The sequence below is a fragment of the Haemaphysalis longicornis genome, unplaced genomic scaffold, assembly GCF_048455015.1.
Source record: "Haemaphysalis longicornis isolate Haplotype H1 unplaced genomic scaffold, Haemaphysalis longicornis Haplotype H1 scaffold_1, whole genome shotgun sequence".
In the NCBI taxonomy this organism is placed as follows: Eukaryota; Metazoa; Arthropoda; class Arachnida; order Ixodida; family Ixodidae; genus Haemaphysalis; species Haemaphysalis longicornis.
Genome location: NW_027526203.1, coordinates 408,003,050 through 408,029,578, shown reverse-complemented (window position 1 = coordinate 408,029,578; position 26,529 = coordinate 408,003,050). Strand labels below are relative to the sequence as shown.

The window sequence follows — 26,529 nt, the reverse complement described above, 5'->3', positions numbered from 1 at the left end:
TGCACGAACAGGTGCGTTTCGATCTGACGGTAACAACTGAGGAAGTTGAAAAACACCGCCGGCATAAACCCAGGTCCGCCGTTTCAAAACTTGTTCTGTACGCAGTTGCGATGCCGATAAAGGTGCATCACGATGACCCCGCACGCGGGAATTTCTCGAGCGCGCACCGCGCATAGTCATAAACCGGAGCACAGCGTAAACACATCGGGGCCAAGTGTGATGCGTCCATTTCCAGCGTGTGTGCGAGGCGATCCCTTCGATTGAGCTCCTGAAGGCGCGGATCTCGGTCAGGGGGTGTGCGCTATGCTGGCTGCGTAAAAGTGCAAAACTTTACACTCCGCACTTTTCACTCAGCTGTCACGCCAAGGGGGATGACCACGCGGGCAGGCTTTCCAGATGTAACAGCTGGGCGCCCACCGTGCAATTTGGAATCAAAGGTTACTTCAGATAGTGGGACTCCTTCAAGCACTATATACAACGTAACCTTATTTTGATGTGCCTCTTCGAGTTTACGGACACCCACCTCAGAACGCAAACTATGATTCGTGCGCCGAGTTCAAGGCACACTTTCAAGCCCTGGAAGGAAGGATGAAGGAAAACGTCGTGCGTGGAAAGCGCATTCGTGACCCGCGCTTAAGCACATATATCTTGCTAGTATTTTGTATTGGCGAGCTTCTAAGAAGCGTATCGCGCGGTACTGTATTTATCCCCTGATCCTGAAATTTAATTGGGACGTACGCGGCAGATATTTTTGCGAAACATTCTTGGTAAACCTCATTTTACATACTCAGAAGAAATACAAGTTTAGTCCACTGAGTTCTTCATTCATCCTACTTACTGCTTCTAGCAGTAACTTCGAGCGCGGAAGAATCACTCGGTGTCGAGCAAACAATGTTCACCGTAGGAGTACGGTGTACCAGTGTTCAAACCATCATTCTAGGCCTACTCGTAAACGAATGGCGTTGTTATCGTTTCTTTTTCGACATGACATGGTTTCAGTGGTAGCCAACCAATCTTCAAATTTTTATTGATGAATTTAGGACATTTCTGGTACGCTTCACATTGGCCCATACAGCTTCCGAGGCGGGAATCACAACCTCTCGGTAATTATTCTGAGCTGCTAAAAAGTTATAACGGTGGGGTTTTCGGTAGTTTATGTATCCTGTTAAGGGGGAAGAGAGAGAGAGAGAGAGAGAGAGAGAGAGAGAGAGAGAGAGAGAGAGAGAGAGAGAGAGAGAGAGAGAGAGAGAGAGAGAGAGAGAGAGAGAGAGAGAGAGAGTTAACGTTTATTGATGAGTGTAAGCTTGCTGATATCAGGGCACTCGCCTGGTATAGGAAGCACTATTTAGCGTGGCTTGCAGATTTTGGCGCAACTAACAGCAGCAATGCCCCCCCCCCCCCCCCAAAAAAAAAGAAAAACAATCACGTGCCGCTGTACCTCCTCCCAGACCCATTCTTGCATACTTACATATGACATCCAACTGCGGGGTGTTGACAAAAAAAAAAAAAAAAATAGCCGTGGAAGTCCTCCCTCTGCGGGGTCATTTTCACCCCTGGCTGATATGCAAATATTCATGTATGTCACATTCCCACCCTGGAGATTGACTTAGAGTGGATAGTGTGCAAAGTGAAAAACGGCTTCTCTGCCTGTTTTCACGCGTCCTTGCATTCTCACGCAGTCGGGTGGTTCTCTTGCGCATTTCATATCTCAACAACTTTTCCACTGCCGGCAACTGCCATATTTTTTTAACAGCGGAGCTCTTGTAGCTGACCGTAATGTGTGGCGCGTAACGCGTTAAAAATACCAAGAAAATGCCGGGCGCTGGTGAGCGCGTGTTTCGCGGCGACCGCCAAACGTCCCTGGCTCGCGCAGTGGCTTTAGCAAAAAAAAAAAAAAAAGTACCAACGAAAATCCCGGGAAGCGCTTCGCATTGCCTAGCATCCAATAACGCCACAGCTGGCGCAACACCTGCTCCACGAAACCTCGGCGCAACTGCAGGAACGCCGCGCATGCGTAGTGCACGTACGCGCCGCTGCTGCGCCCCAGCTGTCGTCAAGCGCTACCGCGCATGTTGTGCTTGGCATGAGGAACGCAACCACATCGATGCATATGACGACTATACTACTGGCACAGTGCAAATCGACGACGGAACATGCAAATAAACAATTTCAAACTTTTAGAAATGTCTGGTGATGTGTCCTTCAGTGCTCACGTAAAAAAAATCCTGCAGCTTTGCTCTAGTGCAAGCCTTGCGCGACTCAGTGCAGGCTTCGCTAAATTTTATTTTTATTCCCTAGTTGTTTTAACCAGAACCAGCGCGATGCTTGTCATATTTATGAGAGAGAAAGAGAGAGAGAGAGAGAGAGAGAGAGAGAGAGAGAGAGAGAGAGAGAGAGAGAGAGAGAGAGAGAGAGAGAGAGAATCCTCGGCTTCGCATTTGGCCATGCTAAACAACACCAGAAAAGAGATATTCCCGCTATTTTCATTTCCTTTCTTTCTCTTCCTTTTTTAAAATCATAGGCCAGTGTTTTCTCTTTCGCAGACTGATGAAGCATTTTGCCTTCTCCACATCTATCTCACTCTGGTGGTGCCATACGCGAGGTGTCGGGATGTCTGCAGTGCTTATGGGAGCCCTCTCAGTGCTACGGCAAGTGGTGGTCTGGGCAATAAAATGCTGCTCGGCCAACCCGCTAAGCAGGAAGCGGGCACAGACATACTGACTCATCAGCGCCTCCAATGAAGACAGGCGGAAAGAAAAGAAATTGAGGCAGCCGCTGCGGAGGGAGACACCGCAACTGACAGCGTTCAGCAGCAGCAGCAGCAGCGGGCTGAAGCGTCCTGAACGCGGGGTGCGCGCGCATCGGTTCCTGCAACCAGCTCACCGTCCTAATTTTTTCCAGACGCTTGGTGCGCCGCGGGTTCAAGCAAAGGTCATGGTTGAGGCACCCGACCATGGTGCAGGAACTTTCGCGGGCTAGGTACAAAAAATGTAGAGGAAGAACCAAAAACGCTAAAATAAAGAGCTGAGATAGAGGGGGAGAAAAAGAAGAAAGATTGGGATGGTATATGGATGAAGGCAGGGAATTAGGGGGGAGGGGGGTCGCGCGAGACCATGCGAGACCACGCCATCTGGGGCAACCATGAGAAAACAAACAGACCAGCTGACAACGGTTTTTCGGCGCGGGGTCGTCCTGGAGTGTGTAAACGTGCTAGTGGGAAAGGCCGCTTCCAGCACGCTCGCATAACACGAAGCTTGTCATGGCCGGCGTGCCTTAGTTGGCCCTTCTCTTGCCGCTGGGGCGGGTGCGCCTCGTGAAAGTTCGTCGCCTCGGCTGCATTCGCGAGGTGCGCGGAGTCGGCTCTGGGGCTCGGTCCCCGTTTGTGAAGCCGGGAAACCAGCTTTTGCACCATCTTGGGACTCTTTCTTTGTTCTTTGCGCCGGCGTATCTGTCTTGCGCTCGAAGCTCAGTTGATCGCGGAAGGCGCATGCCAACGTCAGGATTTATGAGGCACTTTGAGGCGCTTGGAAACGCGCATAGGAGGATCGCCAGAAACGCACGCACGGCGGAAAGGGCGAGTCAGAAAACCGCGCTTCCTGCTCCTTTCTCTGTCTGTTCGCACCCTCGGGTTCGCGTTAATCAGAGGGCAATATTTTAGCCACGCGATACGCGCGAGCTGTGTTCCGGGGCGCGCTCATAGCACTATAGCCCTTTTCACTTCGGCTGTCGGACATGCTTTGGCATCTTTGCACCGCTTCCTCTTTGTATATAGGCGACACGGCCTATTTGGGATCGGCGCTTCCCTTCTCCTACCCTCGCGGTTTGTTTCTTCTACCCTGTTTGTCTTGCCGGGTCAGATTGGAGGGAGGTTTATTGCAGATCTAAAGTAAAACACCCTTCCTGTTCGCACCAGTGCTATATAGATTGGAGAATCGGCGTTCTGCTGTTCATCCTACCACTAAGGACAAAAAAGTTGTCGGGGCACTTCAGTCTGTTTACGTGCTTTGAAGGTGAAATCATGGCGTACTACTCTGGCAGGTACACATCGACACAGCAGCCACGCTGTGTTACTGCCTTTAAAGCATCTTAATCCACCCTAATGCCACCTTAATTCGTCTTAATCCACCTTAATTCACCATATTCCTAGGGTACTTCGAATAATTTTCGATCACTAATATATCATGAATCCATCGAAATCCACCGTAATCCACATTGATACACTTTACTATCAATCACTAATCAGTCATTAATAAACTTTGGTAATCCTTAATCACCTCCGGCTTTCCGTGGGTCTTTGTACCGTTCGTGTTAACGCGGGGTCATTCGAAGACACTATCCAGTGATAAGTTTAAGACTTTCGCCTTAATAAGAGCCAGAGAAGTAGCCACAGCATCCTGTTATGAGTCAGTAGCGTACCCAGGATTGCATTTTGATTAGGGCAGGATTATAAAAAAAACTGAAAGGTAGGAAAGTATATACAGAGAAAAATAGGCCAAAACAAAGAAAAAAACCTTCGCAAGTGAAGCATGCCCTACCCATCTTTACAATTGTTTCATTTATCCTTGTTTTTCTTCAAGGACATTGTAAAATGGCTCACCGCTGTGGTGACAGCAGATATTCAAGCAGCGTAGCTTCATTGTTACGTTATTTTTGCTAAAATACAGGGGATGTCATAAGGAGTTTACTTTTTACATGAAAATCGGTCTTCATCGGAGTTTATTTTCGCTAACTTTCGATTTGTGCTGCATTCGACGTCCTTTTTTTATAATTTTCTAGGAATTGTTGTTGTGAGCTCAGTGCGTCTACTTCTCGTTCGGTCACACTCCGCCTCGCCTTTAGGTCGACAGTGCGCAGCGCTAGATTCATCCAATCATTTCAACCCGTGATGCGGCGCCCTCGCGTTCGCGAAACCATAACATCATAGCTTTCTTGCACTTTCCCTTCGATTCAACAATTTTTTTCAAGCCTCCCTTGTTCTCGGCAGTCCTTTTTTTGTTATATGGCGCAAGTCAATATGGATTGCTCGAATATTAGCAGTTTTCCTGGGTACCAACCATTTCCAATGCGTTTACTACTCGTTAATATGGAAACCCGCGGTTCAAGCAATGGACATAGGTTCACAAAGCGTGCATTCGTAGAACCTATAGACGGGATCGCGTATCTTTGTCGCGTTGAAATTACCATCTGGCATGTATGGAATGTCTATGAAAAATATTTCAGGTATTTTCTTCGCTGAGCACGGTGTTAATTGTGGTGGAGACATGCACCTCGCAAGACCTCAAGACTTTCTTCAGCATGCAGGTTTGGTCACTAGACCCGAAAGCCGGCGGTGCTCAAATGCTTGACGCAGATAAGGCAACAGTAGAAAAAAACAGCTCAGAAACGATGTATTCTGATTTAACAGTGAAACTCGGCGGCTGTGAAAGGGATTCGTAACGGAGAATGCACCCGGCTCAAATCCTGCTTTTACAACTTGAAACTGGGCAGCTGTGTTTTTAACAGTGAAGACCAGAAGGGCACTGACCAAGTTTCGCAAATTCTGTTTAATTTAAATTTTTCCCCATATCTCAACAATTTATTTAGTGCACATTTTTTTCTTAACGCATTTTTATTCGCTTTTTTTTTTTCTCAAGATTCGTTAATGCGGACTGATGTGTGGCGATTTCGACTGACTTCACAGACGAAAGTGTCGATATTAACGAGGTACGACTGCACTCGGTTTAAAAGAACCACTCTGAGGTCTGAGGCAGTGACCAGAGGACCACAGTGCTCGAAGCACGGGGCGGAAGCTCCCGTCATGGGGGGGGAGCTACAGCCGCACCTTTCACACCGGCGCTAGGGAATTTCCTAGGGAATTTCCCCCCTTCACATCCTTAAGAACGCTTGTCGTGTGAGCAGTGCCGTAGAGTTAAGACTCCCTTGGTGAAATTCAGCCACCTTGTTCAGATTTCAGCGCTTCAGCGTTTTACGTCTTCCACAACTCCCCAGTCTTTCCGCCCTGCTGCCTCTATCAGTTTAAAGCTGCCACTTTGTAGCCACTGAGCTTTAAAAACGGACAGTAAATGCTGCTAACGCGAAAAGAATCAAACGACCCGCTTAGCAAACGAAAATTATTGGGGCCACGGCTCCACCCAATGTCAATCGCGGCTGGGCGCGCAGACTAACGAGGTATTCATATACCGCGAGCCGATTTAGAGATAGAGAAAAAAGTTTAATGAAAAGTGTGCAAGTCAGGCTTACTCACTAGAACGGGAACTGCTTGAGTTCAGACGCGTGTGATTGTCATCGACCTTGAAATGGCACGGCAAAAATTTAAAAAAGTGTATGCATCGAACTGGTAGTTTTAGAAAACTGCGTGATTTAGAAGTAGGTGGCGTTGAACACCGGACCTCAGTCTTTGGAGCTCCAATGGCCCTATCGGTCAACAAAATGAAGCAGCTTTTCTATGGACTTGGTTAACATAGAAAACAAGAGTATGTCTCTATATTTAAGCAAACAAATTGAAACAGTGGTTATCATTAATATCCATGAAATGCCACACCCACTACCACTTATTTCAATACACGAATTTTGGGAAGGTTTGAGAGAGAGATATGAAGAGAGAGCAACTATTCAGCAGAGATGAGAAAACGTGCTTCTGTTCTTGTGGTCGTGAAAAAGCATTGTGTTAAGTGGCACTGCTGTAGTGACGTGTTTTTGTACGTCTTGTAATAGCCTTTTTCTTCTGCTTTCCTCTCGCTAAGCATTTCTGTGACATGTTTTGGCTTTTCGCTGAGAGGAGACACGGGCCTACCGCCTTTCCACATTTTGTTTTACAGTAATTGACTAAATGCGACAAACTATTATAGAAGTACATTTTGGTTCCCCAAAGTATGATCAGTCTTGCAGAGAAAGAAAGAGTGTGTGTGTGTGCTTTAAAGAACTGACGAGGTCAGCCTGACGGACTGTCTGACTTGCTACATCAGCTGGAAATGAGAGTGACGGAAGTTCACTCATTAAGATGGCAAGTTGGACGAGTTGTTACGGGGTCATGATGAAAAAACAACCAGCGCAAGAAAGACGAGAACGAGGAAGGCTAGAAACACAGCGCTGCTCACTCACACTCACAAGTTCACTCACACGCACACACACCGAAAAAAACGGCAGACACGAGCACACTTGCATGGGCAGAAAACATCCCTGTGAGAGCATTTACACAGTCCCTAGGAAATGCTGGAAATCGTACGACTCTTCTCGTTTAAACCACGCAGCAAAAAATAAATTTGCTGCGTGGTTTGAATGACAAGAGTCATATGATTTGCTTACGGGCGCATTCAGTTCCCCAGCGTTCAGCGCCTCATTTTTCGCTATTAGCGGCTGGAATTGAACTTCATCCGTCAATTTTCTCTTGCCCTTACACTTCGCTATGAAGCTCCTATTGGCCCGCGCACACACACACACACACACGCACACACGCGCACACGCACACGCACACGCACACGCACGCACACGCACACACACAAAAAAAATGCACAATGCAGCTACAACCTTTTCCTGCAGCCGCCTAATCTACACGCCACTTGTACGAAATCTGTGTTGTTATTGTTTGGACTAGCGTTCGTGCCGCCTTCTTGAATCAACTTTTCCACTCTGTAATCTTAATTTCCCCTCGAGGCGAAACCGGTGTACGTCGAGTAGCGCGAGGCAAGGTACGCGAGGACGGGGCTGAACGTAGGCAGGCTTCCCTGCAGCGACGTTCGGCAGCGATGGGCTGCGGGAGGTCATGGCGGGCAGCCATCCGCGGCCGCCTCCGGCAATGGGGCGACACTCCTTTCCCGCTCCATCCATGCTCCGCCGTTATGCGTTTTCTTCTTCTTTTCGTGGCCCCCGGCACCAAATGTGTCGGTGGCAGTGCTTGCACCGAGAGTGACCAGAGCCAGCGGGCAACCGCATGGGCCACAGTGCGCACCGTCGGGGCCCGGTGGCGCCTAATCGATCGGCCCCGACGGCTGGGTGGCGACCGGAGCGTAACCTAACGTTCTCCCGGGTGGCCCATATTGCGAACAAAATTAAAGCGAAAAACCCGCAGAGACGAAAGAGAGCTTCCTCGATCTCTCCACGTGCTGACAGAGCCGCGTGTAGCTCGGCGATAACCGAAATGCACTGAAATCGACGCCCGCTATCGGCCGCCCGCCTGCTGCAAGGCGCGTTGCTCTATTTTCATGGCGACCAGTCGCGTTCGCACTGCAGAAAGGAAGGCCTCCTTAGATGTAGGCCGCTCACTTTTACGCCACCACATGCGAGGCGAGCCGCCGATAGGCTTTCCGTCCGTGAACTGTGCATTCCTGCTCTTCCTCGGCGTTCCGAACTAAGTGAAAGCGGAAAAATCAGAATGAAGACGTGCTGGGCTGGCTTTAAATTACCCCCGAGGGACGGATTGGGCGATCCCACTGCTCAGAACGTTTCTTTTTTAACGACCGCGGAAAAGTTTGTACTTGTATATTCAGGAATTTTATTATATGGTCGTATAAATGCCTTTTTGTCTTGAAGCCTCGGCCGACATTTTAAAGACATGACCTCCTAATTCTATTTGTTGCGAACGTATCGTTCCTCGGCGGCTAGTGTACCACATGATTCATGTGCCGACCGGGAAATCGACCGGGAAATTAGTTAAAATTGACAAGTCTCAAGCTGTGAGCGTTTTGGATGTGAGCCGTTCGATTATCCTTGTGCCTGAATTGTTTGTATACTTGCAAGCGTGAATTGACGCACAGTTTATGTAATTCTTGTCCTGCTCTTCTCACTTTGTGTGGCAGAAACAGCGGCTACACGCATTCTCACTTTGTTTTCGTACGCATATCAACGAATAATGCCTGCTTCGCACTTTTGAACATTAAAATGCTGATACAAGTAATAATGTACTATTAGTTATCATTTTGGGGCGCCTATTGCGGCCATCGGCTGTTCCTGGATGCGTAAACACAATTTATTAATGTCATCATCATCATGATCATCTTCACCGTCGTTGTGGTCGTCATTATCATCAACACCATCAACTGTAATATAATTATAAGAAGAATCACCAGAACCCAAAACGGAATGAGAGAAGGGAACACGCTTAAGGTTAAGCAAGCCCGAATAATCAGCAGGGTAGCCTACAGCTTACCCCTCAACATTCAAAAGGGTAACCACCTGAACAAGATCAATGCGACAATTAGAACAGCCTATAAAATAGCACTCGGCCTCCCCATCTACACAGCTAATTAAAAGCTGTACAATTTCGGAGTGTGTAACGCCTTCGAAGAAATAAGGGATGCAGGGCTCGCGAACCAGAAAGAACGACTACTCAAAACCCGCACAGGTCGAGCAATCCTATCCAACGTTTGCTCCACGGCAGAAAACGAATTCTTGAACAGAACGACACAGCCGTCACCAGAAGGCAATACAAACACTACCTTTACCCAAGCACATGGACAAAACCCTCAACGAGGAAAGGAGAATAGCAAGAACAAATTTTCAAAGAAGGAAGTTCGGAAATCACGTAAGCACTGTCTGCACTGACGCAAGTAAGGGTCCACGTGGCTCTTTCATCGCAGCAGTTGTCGAGTTCAAAGGCTCCCCCATAGACTGCGCCACACTTAGAATGCAGGACACTGACGAAGCCGAAACCAGTGCTATTCTGATGGCTATCAGATAAGGAGAAGCAAACAACAGGAGCTTATATATCATCACGGGCTCGACAAGAGCCATCACAAATATCACTGCCGGTGTAATACCCATCGGCTCCAAACATATCCCGAGAGAGCTGAACCGTGCACACACCATTACATGGTGCCCTGCGCACAAAGGCTTCGATGGAAACTAGAGCGCTGACGGGCTTGCGAAAATTCTTAGCTACCGCAGCGACGAAGACCACTCATACACACTTCCACCTACGAATCCTACGGAGAACTTCTTAAACGAAAAAGACTTGAAATGAGAAGACTACCCATTCCTCACATGGCACTAAACATCCACGATGCACAAACACTGAGAAGAATGCAAACACATTTCCACACAAATCAAGGCTGGCGCTTACGTTCTCATACAGGTTTAGTGACTTTTAAATGCAACGAAGAATCCTCCCTTTTCCACATTGTATGGAACTACCCAGTTATATGGCAAACCGATAACAATACACCTCACTCACTAGAAACATGGGAGGCGGCTCTGGCCAGCGAGGCCTCGGAAGACCAGCGCCAGCTGATCGACAAGGCCTGGGTCGGGGAACAAGCTTCTGGGGCGTTGAAAAGAGGACTCCGCCGAAGTTTCTCCCTTTCAACCTCAGTGAAGTTTTACTGAACTGAACTGAACATCACCCTCACAGCAGAAACCTCCAACCGGCCCCCACCCCCGCTACCACAAATCCGCCCCTGCAGCGCATACCGTGTGTTTTGATTCAAATTATAGGCTAGACCTCGTCATTGGCTTAGCTTGCACTCTTAGTAAGTGATCGGTTATTTGGCTGCGTTGCAGTGAAGCAGACCCACGGGGATTTTTAGGAGTGCATAAATGTGACCACCCTGAGCTAGTTGGCAGTGGTGATTCTGACCACGAGAAAGAAATTATGTGTGGAAATAACCTGGGATGAGGCGCATTCGGGAAGCACTGACAATGGATGCCACTAAAGGGAGTGGCATACAGCCACTGTGTGTACTTCCACTAAAAACTGGCGAAGCAGAAACTTGGGGTCCCAATTTATGCACTCTGAAAAAAAAAAAAAAAAAAAAACATCGTCAGCTGACAGAGCTGTGGAAAGAAGGGGGCTAGGCATATCGTCTAAGTACAGGGCATTGTAGATGAGTGCAAGGGGTACGCTAGTTCGAAATGAGTTCAGAGAGTGGATTTAGGCCACCCATGGGATGCACGCAGGACGGACAACAGGTGGTGGACCTCCAAAGTAACAAAGAGAAGGGCCCGCCATGGACGGGAGAAGAAGTAGGGAAAGGCAAAAAGGCACGATTGGGGGATGTGATTAGAGAAGTCGGGCTAAGAATGGATTCGTATGACGCAGGATAGGAACGACGTCAGCTCTTTCGGAGAGGCCTTCATCCGGCAGTAGACACCAACAGACTGATGATGACGACGATTTAATTGTGGACACGGGGAAGTTAGTGCTCGCGCGAAAAACCTCGCCAATAAGTGCGAAGGAGAAAAGAAGAGCGGCGTCGATGCTGTTTCGCGGGCGTGCTGCCGCTTTTGGTCGACATTCCGAGCGACGGAGGAGAACGCGCGCCTCGTTGAAGGTGAGCGGGCAGAAACAAAAGGGGGGGCCGACACGCCCCAGTGACTTTCCTTGCCGGGAGCAGAGTCGTGAGACCGACCGCTGCGCGTGCATTCGGCAGCGCGAGCATTCCCCTGGGTCACTTGTGGCCCGTCTCGCGTCCGCTGCGGTCAGCGGCGCGTCACTGCGGCGCTCAACTCGCGCGCGCGCCCTGGAAGCGGCAGAACGCCGGCCGGGCTCGGGAAATTGGACATCGATCACGAACTGCTGCTGTCTGCCTTGACTCTGACGACGTGATAAGAGTCGTGCGTGTTTTCTGCCACGGAGCAGGGCATTTCTTTCAAGCCCTGGTCTGCTCGAAAATAAGCTTGGTCCTTTCCTTTTCGATATCGAGTCGACCCAGATATCCCGTCGAGATCGAACCGAGGAAACACGGGGCAGTGTAGACAAGGGCAAGGACTGCTTCAATCCTACCGTCTCGCGTCCTCTTTGTGTGCGTAAGGTTCCGATGGACATGGCTGTTGTGTGCAACACCGCTGTGCGGACGACTCCCTGCCCCGCGCATTTATCCTTGGAACTGTCGAACGACCTTTGCGCCGATCAAATTGTACCGTTTTAGTGGGCAAGTGAAACCTCTCCGTTGACAGATTGAAGTGTAGCCCGGCTTCCTGGGATGCCACCGGTTTGCTTCTGCGATTTCAGCCGGTAGTCCCGCTATAGCGCTTCCCTCTTTTCACGGCAGCCTCGCTTCAACGGTAACACTTCTATATAAAATTGTTTGCCGTGTCCTCATCTGCGGGAATGATAAATTAAACGGTAGTTTACGTGATAAAATTGTGCTGCTGAGCCCGAGGACGCGGGTTAGATCCCTAGCGGCGGCGGCCGCTTTTCTGCTGGAGGCGAAAAGCGAAAACGCCGTGTGTTCGAGATTTCGGTGCACGTTACAGATCCCCGGGTGGCCAAAATTAATCCGGAGCCCTCCATTACGGCGCGCCTCATCGCCTGTGTAGCGTCGGCGCGTTAAACCCTACAATCAATCAATCAATCAATCAATCAATCAATCAATCAATCAATCAATCAATCAATCAATCAATCAATGAATCAATCAATCAATCAATCAGTTTACGTGATAAAATCGTCGAGAGCCTGAAGTGTGAAGATGAATGTTCCGAACGAAAGAGCGAGCAGGCAAGAAAGGCTTACAACGAAGAAGAGAGCGAGTGAGAAAACTAAATCGCAAGGGAAAAAACCACCTAACCAACGAGCAGCTGCCTGAAGGCGCGTCCACCTATTACAGGACGCTATATCACCACACGAGCAGTTAAGCGCGCTTGCCTTCGTAAACGCGTATTCATGGCACCAAAAATGTGAGAATCCCGAACCGTATGCAGTAACGCTCCTCATTGTCGAGCTCGAGTGGCGATGCTCAGGTCAGTTCGCTGCTATGACACTACTGAAGTGCCTTCTCTATGACCCTACCAAATCGAACGGCCTGTTCACACGGCAGTAGCGGTCCCAGAGATGGGTTATAGGGGGGGCAATGTTTTTTTTTTTTAAGGGGGGAGAGGGGGGAAGGGGGGGAGGGGGGGTTCCTACTTGCGCAAAATTTGCGGAGGAAGTGATAAACATGCAGGCATGTGCGCGTACGCGGTGTAACCCGCTTGCGCACAAATCACTTAGCGACACAGTGATTTCTAGCGCCTCTTAGGTGGTGCAACGGCTGGGTCGAGCCCGCATTTCTGATAATCGCAACATGTTTGCGGCCTCGCACAAGTGGGATTTAGCCTCGCGCAAGTGGAATGCTTAAAAAAACAAAAAATAAGAATCTGACGACCTCTTTGGGGGGGGGATCGCCTCCATCGCCCCCCCCTTGGGACCGCCACTGTCACACGGCCGTCTGTATTTTTGTTCCAACAAACGTAAAAGCGTTAGTTAGTGAGCCGAAGTGTACAGACCATGAAGGTTAAAGCAACAGGCCTCCCTTAAGACTTTCTAACGGCTTATAAATCGGAGGAACCGTGACTTCGTAATTATGATTGCCATCCTGGGGACCGGGAAAGCAGCCCCAAGTCTCAGTACCGGCACGTCGTAAATGTTATGTTGACTTCTGCGTCCAAAAGCTAAGCGCAAGAACAACAATGTCGAGATCGATTGCGGTCTACTTGAGGCATTTAATTCCTCAAAGCGTGCGAAATACATATATAGTGTTGCTTTCTGCACAATAAAATTTAAAAAAAACTCTGAAACCACGCTCGGGTGCCGTGTGTTCTATTGGTTTATACAACCGAGCCAACATTTTGTGCACTAAAATATGCATGTACCAGGCGACAAATACTCAAACTGCAAAATGAGTAGTTTAATTAGATAAACCTGTAAGAGCTAGAGGCCGCTACGTAAATCGAACACTGATTTGAAAAATAAATGCGGAAGCCGCCTTGTGGCTTGAAATGTGCGCCCCCGAATATTGCCACCCAGTTCCACTGCTGCGATAGGCGGTCGGGTCTCCTTCAAAGTTGCACGCTTATGTCTCAGTAGGCGAAACGTTACTTACGAGCACTGCGGCGCTATGGGCTTGCGCTCACAGCGCAGTCGTGCGCGCGGAAGTTTCATTCCGCCCTGCTGTGCTCTTGCGCAATTCATTGCCGAGTGCGGTGCTCAGTTACACCATGGACAGACTGACGGGTGCTGCGTTGGTTCTGGTTTGGGAAATCATCCCGTAATTATTCTAGTGTGCGTCGACGTTCCACTTCACGTATGCTCTACTGAGCCGCCCTCGTGCATACATACAGATGCGTGCGCGGTGAGACGTTGCTTTTCTTGGTCCCGGCATGCTGCCATCGCGAAATGTCACATTTTCTTTACGTCGTCACGCAGTGGTCGCTGCGCTCCGAATCAGAACAAGGACGCAGGGCAATGGCCCATCTGAGTAATGGGTTCTCGAGTGGCCGCTTCCTTCGCGTCTGTGTTTTGCATCATCGAACTCGTCGTATGGGAAGCCCTTCCTGAAGCCGCCGAGTCCGGTGCAGACAGCCCGGAGTGCTATCGCGCGAACGCTGACAGGCGTGCCTACTGCCTTGAGTTGTTGCTTTAATTGGAACAATAACGAGGAAACGCTAAACACTCCGGTGCCGGAGGTCACGTCATCGGTTCAAGTTCGACCATGCGTTGCGGCGTTCCATTTCCTAGTCGAAGCTTTAAATGCGTCTCCATGAGCGCCGTGAGTTCGGTATTTAATCCTCTTTGAGCATTAGGCTTTTGTTCGCGGCACAGGAAGATGAATTCGTCAAACGCTCTGCGCTCCGACGCTGATCACGGCTCACACACGAGCCGAGATCATCATGGCTATTGCGGCTGCCCTGAATTCTTTTGAGGCTTTCGATGATAGCGCCCATTTCCTCGTGGTTATTATAACTTGATCTAGCGCACGCTTCCTCACCTTTTTTCTTTATCTTTAGTCACATTATGTGCTTTTCCTTTATTTCCTTTTTGTACATTTGCGCCGGTGCGCTTTTTTCTCCTCATAACATTTTGTCGTTAGGACTGCGTGGTTCGTTCGTTGCTGCCCTCTCTTCCAGGTAAATTTGAAGAATAGAAAATTTTAAAAAAATATGCGCTGGGAATATAAGTCCCGAATTAATTAAAAACGTCAATATTTAAAAGCAAGGGATGTTTGTACCCGTAACGGCCAGGAAGAAATCTTAGCATTCATTAGGGCAATATGTCCCCTCGTAATTCGGTTAAAAAAATAGCAAAGCCTCACAATAAAATATCTGGGAGAAGGAAAACACAGCCCGAAACCGCTAAAATGCTATTTTTTAGTTTATAGCTATTTATAGCATATAGAATATATCGAATATATATGGAATATAGAATATATTTATATAAAGCTATTTACAGAATATCCAGGTGGAGGGAAACAGCCCAAAACAGTCTTAAAAACACTATTTTTTTAGTTTCATATCTTCTATGCTGATGTGTAACTCCTGCACGTGCGTGTTGCTTTTTTCCGCAGCGCCCCCAGGACGTTGGTCGCGTGACCGCGGAGGTGCTGTCCTCGCTGTACGAACCCTTCGGACCCGTCCGGCCCGTCCTGCTTCGACAAGCTGCCGAAATCTGCTCCTGTAAATATTTCGGTGATGTTCTCCGCTTCAAGAGCCACTTCTTGCTGCCCGTCGCCCAGCTGCTGCAGTTCGTGAAAACGGAGGTACGCAACTGTTCTTCTCTGTCGAAATCGCGCGCGCGTCTGCAGGGATGCATTTGCATCGCTTCATTCATCGTCTGCGCCACGCTCGCGTGATAATGCAGCAGCAAGCGAAGCAGCGGCTACACCACCTGTCCTGCCATTGGCGGTCTTTGTGATGCAGTCATTTTCGACATTTCGTGTTAGAGAATAAAAGCAAAGCAAGACATACGCGGAGCCAGGGCCACAATCTTATACTTCACAGCGTAGCGTCAGATACCGTGGCCATGGGTAATGATCGCTGTCAACATAGTGGGCACTGCAAAAAGGTAAACTTTGCGGCCACAGCGCAAATTAGAAATTGCTAGATTAGGCTCGCACCAATATCAACTGCTGTAGATGCAGCGGCGGATGGAAAACTCTAGGAATTTTAGGGGTGACTGCATAGTTTCCCCTCAAGTTGTTCATAGGCATCAACTAAATATCCCCAATTGCTCCTGAGGATAAGCTGAAGGAGAGTTGCCATTGTATTTGGAGTGTTTAGAGATTGCATAAAAATAGGCTGCATTCTCAGGAACTTCGAGGGACGTACTTGCTTTTTGCAAGAGGACATCTGACTGGTTGTTACTTTTATATAGCATATCAGAAGGCCGAGCGTTGAATTGCCGGAAACAGTGGCAATATTTATAACCGAGGACAAAAAAAAAAAAAAAACGATGATAGCGTGTGCGGGACTTGGTGCGCGTAATACCCTTCGATACAGTGCACTTTACGGACCAGCTCTTTCTTCGTCCAAGCTTTTCTGTGGGCTGTAAGTACTATAAGGATATGTAGCCGACGCCTATGTCACCGAGCGTTTGGTATTCAAAGCATTCTAGAGACCGCGTTTTGTTAGACCAACGAGCCTGGCGAAAGTAACACATATCCAGGCCTTGTGGAAATAGACTAATCACCCTAAGTAGTCTAACTGGACCCTATTTATTGAATGGGCACACGCTTAAACACGGCTCCGAAGAAACGCGGCCTTCTGCACCATGACAAAGTGGGGCGTTTCGCGCGTGGACAAGTCCTTGGTCGCCTATGAAAGGAACCAGCCGGCTCTGATCGATAGGAGCCGAAACGTTTTCAATGCCACGCACCGAGAACGGGTCCCTGAGATCCCCACTGCGTATCCGCGAACCCCATCGTTCGCGGCGATCGCCGAGCATCCCTCAAGATAAACGAGGTTTAGCTATAGCAGTTAAACACGCTCGTCTTCTTTCAGGGCGCTGTTAACCACGCGAGTCAACGAATGCCTGCACGCGCTAGCTTGGCATATTTCACTATTAACAGCAATGACTCTACATTCATGCAATGCGGACGGGATGGAATGACACTTTCGTGGTCATGTTTGGCGGCGCAAGAGAGCGCTCTTTCAAACACTGGCGGGCGATCCTTCTTGCAGCAATTTTTAGACAGAACTGGGTCGGGTCTCGTCTCGTACGTCGTCTCGGCGCTCTCTCTCTCCGGGTGCGTCAAACAACGCACTTCGTTTTATAAAACGGAGGGCGTTTTTTTTTTATTTTTTTTTATTGAACAAACATCTCCACTGTACTCGTGGGGGAAAAAAGTACGTCTTCTTTTTTTTTCCGGCTAGCCTACACAGTATTCACCTGCACAGTGGTCGTTGGTTTAGCAGAATGAACGGATTGTTCGGGTTCACGCATAGTTTATGCGTACTTGAGTGCGTTGCTCTTGGACGAGTACTTGGTTTGATGGGCATGGGGGATGTGCCAGCGAGATAAAAGCAGCGTTCACAAGAAAGGTGTCTAAAACTTGCACATGTTCGCAAGCCGCACATTGCATCACGCCTTTTCCTTTACCCTGTAAGCTCCTTTGTCCTGGCCTTTTGCGTATTGAGCACAATGCGATTCCCGCCAGGGGCGTCATTTGCATGTTATATTTGCGGTGTTTTCCTCTGTTTTCGTACCTCACAAGACACGATAATTGCTCCGATCACTTTGTTGATAATCTATTTGTGACAGGTCCCCACTCCCCCTAGGCAACATTCTTAATTTTTGGTTACTGGGACAACTAAATGCAGTTACTTCATATTGGATGCGCACACGTGTTGTTAGTTGCTCAGAAAACGTAGCCTGCGGCGCGCATGTTTTTAAGCATTTCCGGAATGTAAAAAAATTCTCCCGCAGCTTCAGGTTACCGTGTCAAACCGGCATGCAGCGCCGGCGAGGACTGCTTTAATATGATACAGCGCAGCAATATTCAACATGACTTGTAAGGAACTGTCAAGCTTGTTTAGGGCCATTTATCTATTCCCGTGCATCGAATGGAATGACCGGCTGATCTAATTCCTAGCAGAAACAAATTTCAATTAGCAAAGCCCATTTTGAGAGCAGTTAGAAATCGTTGTCATTTTGGAATAATGTCATTCTTTCCGAGGCGGGCAATCAGTGACCGGATGTAATAACTGAAGCACTCGCGCACCTTAGGGAATGAACGAAATAATCCCGATGGTTATTCCCTTTTCTGGTGCCCACACTTTTCACATAAACAGTAAATATTCTGTTGCAAGAAGTCTTTTGATCTAAGGCGTGTTCTAAATGGGACATTACGGTGATGACCGGAAGATTAAGTTGTGGTAGAACTCATGCAGAATGTGACGGGAAAAATCATAACGCTAGTTTTATATCTTTGGTCACAACAACAACGGAGGTCACGTCACTCTTCAGGAAAGATGTGCTCGGGGCGTCTGAGCGTGCTAGTACACGGACGATGGTTGTCGCTTTTCTGAAAAGTGGGCGCGTGGCTTGGAATCGGTGGACCTCCATTATCAGTTAGAAGCTAGAGGATACGTTTTTAATGTTTGTTTGTTTGTTTGTTCGGGCTTTTTTTTTCTCCTGACTCTATACACTGCAGCCAACTGTCACGTTAGGCCATACTCCTGGCACCTACTCCCGTAATCTTGACGGTCTGCCCTGATGTGCCCATTAGACTATTTTACGGCTGAACTCGGCCCGGGTCGCCGTTTGCAATGACCCGGCTGTCCTTGTTTTACCTTCTTGCATCTCTGAACGACCGGCGTGTTCTGCCTCAGCAGGCACTAGCGCATTTCTTTAAATAATTATAGCCTCGTGTACGCATGCGTTGATGTCACCCAGCTACCGTTGTCGTTATTTTTCCTTTTCACGATGGCCGGCGCTGTTTGAGCATCCCGCCTGGAAGAATGAATCGTCCCATTGCTCGCTGGACAGGTCTATCTTGCGGCGCACAGGCCGCGCAGCGGCGCTAATCAACTTCCTCAATGGCCGCCTGACTTGGTGGCGCGCTTTGCGGATATGGCCATCGACGTCTTCCTCGGTGCTATTGTTCCGCACTTCCTGCATGCGGGGTGTCAACTGGCCGCCATATCGTCACTGTATGTCCTTTGGAGGCCCTTGGAAGATTGACCTGTTGTTTATTGCCGAAGCAGGAACTACCGGATCTCTAATGGAATAGCGCTAAATATAAATCGTCAACTCATCGCGATGCCTTGTTCCGTTTGCCGAGCGTCGCCGTTCCAGGTGCCTAATTTAAATCGAATTGGGATAACTAATTCAGCACATCAATTTCCTTTTTACGCGGCACAACAATAGCACTGTGTCACATTTTCTGTTCACTTTTTTTTTTCTTCCTTGCAATAAGGGGCCCTTTCTTGTCAACTGCGTTGACGAACGAGTGCAAAATTCGGGTTGACGGAATTAATGTGACGGTTGTGATGAAACCCTAATCCCTCTTCAAGTACACGTCTGCTATCGCTGTGAGCGGTGCAGGCACGAAACTAGGTGCAGTGGCTAAATGCGTCAGCAGCCCGCTGTGTTTTTGATCCAGCAGGCAGGCTTAATGGAGCGAAATAAAGTTGGTGGAAAGGTGCTTCGTTGCGAATGTGTCGTAAGCTTAGCAAATATTCTCGCTGGAGCCGGCCATCGGTCGCATTGTGTTATTAATAAAATAACTATCACGCTGATTTCTAAGCATGGGGGCTATACTTTTTTGGAGCAGGTTATTTCCGAGTTAGCATTCGGATTTCGAGGCGTTGTAGCTCACCGGTTGCTGCACTGATTTTTGCGCGTTCTGCGGGAAACCTTGCCCCTCCATTTCGTGAAAGTGGGGCCTTATTTCGACAGATCTTCGCAAAGCACGCTTTATTCACGGAGCGCAAAGGATGAAACATGCAGGTCCACCCGCGCGGCGCCGTGCCGATGAAACGGACAATAGATGAGGCGCCCGTACTGTTATATATATGGACTTTCGTCAGCTTTAGTGGCCCAGCTGTCGGTGCGTTTGGAGCACGCGTCATTGTCTCAGTGGCCCGCCGGCAGAACTCTACCAATGTACAACAAGACCGTAGGGTTGGTCAGTCAGTCAGCTGTTGCGGAGGGGCTAGGCGAGCAGCAAAGCCGCCAAAGAAAGAAAGCAGTGCGAGCGAGCTGAAGCAGTGCGCTGAGCTTCGATTTCAGTGCCGCTTACGACGACTCCAAACAGGCATTCATTATGGCGGCCGCTTCAATTAAACGAGCTGGAGTTTGCCGGATTTGCTGGGGAGGGTTATTTTAGGAACGTGAATTGAAGACAAGCGCGCTATACAGTCTGAGAGTGTGCACCTCCGTCATGTCATCCGAAGTCTGTGGAGACGTATCGCATGGCTGTGAACGCGCTGAGAAAACGGAAGGTGAGAGGGTCTCCCGCCGTTACAATTTAGGTACGCAACTATTTGCGTTTACTGGTAACCGCTACCCGCTTGTAAACTATCAGAAATTCGCACCACTATGAACGCAAGTGGCCTGCCTGATGTTGAAAACTTGCTCGCTGAATAAGCGCGCGTTTGTTCTATAAAAGCGAGCTTCGTGAGCTTGGTCATAGATTGAACGACACCGGTGATCAGATGCTCCTTTCCTCTTTCATCGTTGGCAGCGGCAACCTGCCTGCACCCCGGTGTCACCATCACCGACATCAACAGTTGGTTGCTATCTGAAAAATTTCGTGGTTTCAGTGAGTAACAGGAAACCTGGAATGACAAGTGAAATGTCTGCAGCGCTGAATTAACTGTGACTTGCACAGATTCAAAAACGATTAAAAGTCCGCCGTCGCTCGCTGTCAAGTGAAGAACACTTTTTCCTGCTCGAAATGGTTCAACAACTTTGAAGCGCGGCAAAATAAAGGGACCATTCAACAAAAAATACGAAGAGACTGGCGTGGGATAGTATGAGGTGCTGTCATCAGCTGTCTAGATTAGGGTGGCGAGAAAAATGGTTCGCAGATATTACGGATATCCGGGATCCATTGATTATTTACCGGTGACAGAGTGCGTAATGTAGGTCCTTTAACACAGTGACGACTTCCTTTCAGTTCCCTTCGCACTTTAAAGGGACTCTGCAACACTTCTGATAAACGCTTTCACTCTTTCCTTCACTTCTGTAAGCACTGCAAAAGCTATATAGTTATCGCCAGCACTAAGTGGCACTGCGGGATTTGCTCGTCGCTGCAGATCCGCCTTCCGTTCCTGCTTTGCTTTTGTGGCTTTCTTCTTTAAGTTCACCGTATGCGTTCATTGCTGCAACTAAAAAAAAAAAAAGCCGGCCAGTATCCGCTACACCGCTGTAATGACGTTATGCGAGCGCTCGAAGAACGTAAAGACCGGGAAAGAGAGAAAAATCTTTTGAGCAAGTTTCTAGGCTTATCTGATGGGCATAGAGCAGTAATGTTTGGCTGATGGGCTTTTGCGGCCCTCTAATCTAAATACTGGTTGTGTTTGTTGACTACGTTCTGGTAGCGTTTGGGATGTAGAAGAAATTGGAGTGTTGCAAGGTCTACTTAAAGAAACTATTTTTTTGCAATTTACGTTACGCACGCAGACATGCTCGCTGCAGGAACATTAGTCCTTTATATACAGGCGTTAATTTAGCTTTCGTGCGTGTCATGATAGCAAGACGTTGGTGAAAATTACGACGACGTTCCGTATGCACAATTCACATTTTAGTTCTATGGTTCACTACGCAAATAGGCAGTTTTAGCATATCGTTACCGTGTTTGCGTTACCGTTTAACGTGTTACCGGAAGCCGCTGGCGACGGTGAAGCTTGTGCCGGTAAGTTACCGTTCGCGGTAACTCTCGCGCTGTGCACTCACACGGTAAAAGGCGGTAAACGGTAACGCAAACACGGCATCGATATGCTATAACTGCCTATTATTGGTACGGTACGGTACTCGCTCAGGCCGTTTTCACTCTCCACGCCGACTTAGCGGTCGACCGGCTCCCCTGCTACGCATTTCCACTTGGATCCGCAAGGACGGCGCCACCGTCGCGTGTTTCGCCTAAAATGACAGATAGTGAACGCCAAGCTCATGGTTAACACGTAACTGCTACATCAACTTCACGACAATAATACGATCAATATTAGCACCAAACCGCACATGGGAAATATGACGACGTTCGCTTATAGCTGCCAACACTTCCCCGGGAAGCAAATAATGCGTAGCGTTCTAAAACCTTAGCTACACATGCTGAAAGCCAGCCCGAATGCGGGCACGGGGAAAAAATTCCCCCGCATTTCCCCGAGGGGGAGAATGTGAAAGTGCGAATGCACGGTTGTCGGCCCGCTTGCGGCGCTTGCGCTCGGCCCCCGCAGCCCACCGCCTCGCCGCCTTCTCTTCCATCTCTTCCATCGGGTTTGTAGTATCACGTGTACACCACGCAGTTATCAAGCCGCTATAACGCCGCTGAGTCACCCGCCGCGGTGGCTCAGTGGCTAAGGCGTTGCGCTGCTGAGCACGAGGTCACGGGTTCGATTCCCGGCCGCGGCGGCCGCTTTTCTGATGGAGGCGAAAAGCAAAAACGCCCGTGTGTACGAGATTTCGGCGCACGATAAAGATCCACAGGTGGTCAAAATTAATCCGGAGCCCTCCACTACGGCGCGCCTCATCGCCTGCGTTGCGTCGGCGCGTTAAACCCCACAATCAATCAATCAACGCCGCTGAGTCGCCAACGCACGCCGCTGACGACGTAGTTTGAATGCGTTAAAGATATAAGGCGCGTCACTAACACTGATATCAGCGTCGTGTCCGTGGCTTGGGCGGTAGAGCGTCGCGCTGCGGCCGCAAAGTCCTCGGATCGAAACCTGGCGCCGGATGCTGTTTCTTTTTTAAATATAGAGGAGCACTGCGGACGCCGACGCCGCCGCCGCCGCCGCCGGCGGTGGATGGTTTGGGGTCGCTTATAAAGTGCATTCGCACTTAAAAGGCAAACCCGTAGGCCCTATAGCTACGCATGAGGCGGGGGGTTACTAAATAGGCTTCTAAAGGAGTTAAACATACACTAAATTGATTGGTTGAGGGGTTTAACGAGCCGAAGATACACATGGGTTTTGAGGCGCGCCGTAGTGAAGGGCTCCGGATTAATTTTGACCACGTGGAGATGTTAAACGTGCGTCGCAATCTCGAAACACGGGCGTTTTCGCTTTTCGCTTCCATCGGAAAAGAAGTCACCGCAGCTTGGACAAAAAATACACAAAAAATAAATAACGAGTTCTCGCTACCTGTAAAACGTATTAATTTGTCAGTAAAATAGGCAGGGCGTCTAATTAAAATCCGTGAGCCCCAATCGCTCGCATTTATCGAGTGGACAAATGTTTAGTGGGCACATGATACCCCGGGCAATATTTCACGACCTGGGGGTTTCGAAATTTTGTGAGTAGGAGTTCATTTTCTTAAACGCAAAAAACGTACCCTCCACGGCTTTATGTCGTGTCTCAAGCATTCACATACTAAACTACACACGATGTCGTGTCTCGGATTCCTGCCGGTATGCTGGATTTCTGATTGTAGTCAAATACAAGAACTCGCAGACGATTGCGCGAACGTAAGATGATAATTCAGCGTTGGCGTTGCCTTGCACAAATTATAAATGTCATGATAATAAATTACGATCATAAATTATAAATATCATTAAATATCATATAGACAGCCAACGTTCCCGTATTTCTCTCGCTGGTAACTCTGGTGTGCTACCTTCACCGCAAAATAGGTGTGCCTACTGTGGAGCACCCTTTAAAGGCAAGCCTCCTTGCGCGGGGCGCGGACACGAACAGCCGGAATCTTCCCTCCGACCGTGTTGAGCGGCTTGAGCTCAATCCATGCGCAAGCCGCCGCCACTTCGACCTTGCCACCTCGACCGAGCCACTATAGACCTGTGCGCAGCGACACCGCAGCCAAGCTCACCCACGTCCGCACGAGCTCTTTTGTTCTATGTCCTTCTGACGCACTGTGTCCGCGGACCAACGGCGAAAACTTCTGTATCTATTTCTAACGCAATAAAAAACAGCCAACAAAAAATGAACGCGACACAGCCGGGCACATGCCGCTCAAAGACGCCGCCGGGGGGAAAATCACGTGTACATCTGAGACACAAAATGTTAAGGTGATGCCACGAACACATGCACTGTCAGCCGCCGATCACGGGTACACCGCCGGGCGGCCAGATGAAGCAGGTGTAGCACGAAGAAGGAACGAGAAGCGAAGCTTATGGGAGTGATGATCTCAGCACTTGTCGTGACAGCCGTCATCTGCCGTGCCGGGTAACCTTTAAGGACATTTGGAAACCTAGCATTAGTGGAATCAGTTCCGAAGAACCTTGCGCGCTGTCTCGTGTTCATAATCGGTATATAGTGCATAGTTACTGAATGATGTTATTGCCGCAGCTTCGCTAATCATCTGCTTCTGGCAGGACAGAATGGCTCAGTAATTTGTACAGAATTATTGCACTTCCCTGTACTATCCATGGGATTCATCGATGTCGAGAAGAGCTGAGGAGGTCATTCTGCTCTGTCAACGAACAATAAGTCGCAGTTAAGGTCTTCGCAGCGCAGTAATGCCTTCAAGGGGCAGTTACCGATCGTGCCTCTTCCATTAGAGCCCATTGTTACACCTTCAGGAACTCTTCTGAGGGCGTAAAACTACAACAAAAACACTCAGGTGGTATTAAAAGCACTGCAGTCGATAAAAAGCATCGCAGCCCAAAATATTTACACCACCCTACACTTCAACGTAGCATGGCACATTCGTGTGCTTATTTTGCATTCTTAGCAGAAAGCAAATCGCTCATTAAAAGAAAACTCCTGAAACTCTGCCAAAAACACTGGGACACAAAGACAGAAAACAAACTTCATGCGATTAAACCACACATAGGCAGACACCTAACAAAAAAACTACACAGATCTGTAGAAGTTGCTCTTTGTCGTTTAAGAATAGGGCACACACATGGCACACATGGATACCTTTTAAACGGAACACCACGGCCAATATGTGATAAATGTGGAGGATTTCTCTCTGTACTCCATATCCTAATTGAATGTGGGGTACTCGAAATAGAAAGACAGAGAAGAGACACTTCGCTAATCTGTACACAGAACACATACCACTACACCCGGCACACTTTCTCTCTGATGAAGCAATAATCAGTTACAAGTTTTAGTCTACTTGGCTGAGGTTGATGTTAAAAAAAAAATTCTTATCGCACATGACCACAGCTTGTCCGTCAGTAATGAGGACACTGCTGAGGTAGTTTTTCGTGACACTCATGGGCCTCTTTTTTTTTTTTTTTTTTTTTGCTAGGCAAAAACTCTCCCCGAGGCACCCTGATTTTTAGCCCAATTTTTTTACTGCGCTCTCAACTAGTTTTATTCACTTTTTATTCACAATCATTGGCTGTATACACCAATTTTACCTAACCATCTTTTAACGAAAGCATGCAGCGTATAACTCACCTGAGACACAGCACACTCTTCTTGGCGCTCTTTGCCTCGAAGCCCTTGCGCCATTAAACACAACCATCATCTTAGCATAAAGCCTTTCAGCAGCTGAGGGCTTTGGCGCCACTCTGTCTGAGAATGCTGAACTCATTTGGGAGGTCCAGGACAGATCCACAACCATCCCCGAAGGACGGGTTGCCTAAATTTGTCTAACATAAAATTCCCGAATTCCCTGTGCTGAAATACCTGCCGAAGGTTCTGAGCATTAGACGTGCTGATATTCAGATGGAAGTAGATCATGGAGAGTCCCGAAGCGCAAGCACGCTCCACCACCTTCAATGGACGTTGAGCGTTGTTTTTTCGCACACAATTATCGACTGCAAAGAGTTACAAGTTCAAACAGCAAATCATTGAGATTGGTGTCGTTTGTCATGACTTTTAAGTTTTTCTTTTGGTGTCAAATCACCGTGGATTTTACGTAAATTTTAATGCAGCAACTCTTGTGTGGCTTATTTTCACGAAGAAAATAAAATTACTTTCCCACAGCACAGAATTTGTCCGCTGTTTTTACTGCAAGTCAAAAATTCATCCTCAAATATACTGCTGAAGTGAATACAAATTGAACCTATATATGCCTAAGCGAGAGTATTTGGCACCTGCATATGCCTAAATGGTTCTTCTGAGTGCATATTAAAGGCGCCTAAGACCTTAATTTTTCGTTCCGAAAGTTCATCATGATCAGACTCCTTGTGTGCACTGCAGGATGTTCCTCTGTCTGTTCCTGTCCTGCGTTGCGCTAGTTTATTGTTTGCCGCTATTTTTTTTTTTTTTTGCTTTCACCCTCCATCGAGTTGAAGGCTTTTCTTTGCTTCCAGTCCCATCTCTTGGCGGCCGCTCGTGACCCTGATTGACCCCCGGATGTCAGTTCTCCGCAGTGCAAGTGCAGCCCAACTACTCCTCTTGGTCCTCTTAATTTAAGCTATGATGTCTGCCACCCGAGTTTGCTCTCTTATTTGGTATGCACTTTTCCTATCCCTAAGCGTTACTCCTACCGCCCATCCCATTGTTCGTTGTGACGATCTAAGGGCTCTTCAAGGCACTCAGTGAAGTTCCAAGTTTCTGCCATTTAAGTCACCACTACCAGCATTCATTCATTCATTCATTCATTCATTCAACCGGTCAGTTGCCCTGCAGTGCTCCGTTGCCACTTCTTCGGAGCGTAAAAGGTGACTGTCGCGAATCCTGAAGACGCGGTGTCCGCTTTTCTGATGCAGGCGAAAACAAAAACGCCCGTGTGTACGAGATTTTTCGGCGCACATTAAAGAT

At 48.4% G+C, this 26,529-nt stretch overlaps 1 protein-coding gene across 4 annotated transcripts in view; it reads left to right on the top strand.

Annotated features, from left to right (window-relative positions):
* LOC144155468 (puratrophin-1-like) overlaps positions 1-26,529 on the top strand; it is a 640,065-nt gene that overhangs the window by 264,820 nt on the left and 348,716 nt on the right. For all 4 annotated transcript variants that reach the window (XM_077686932.1, XM_077686931.1, XM_077686933.1 and 1 more), the window contains one exon: positions 15,255-15,446. In XM_077686932.1, the coding sequence (XP_077543058.1) occupies positions 15,255-15,446 (192 nt within the window). The remainder of the gene's footprint in view (positions 1-15,254; positions 15,447-26,529) is intronic.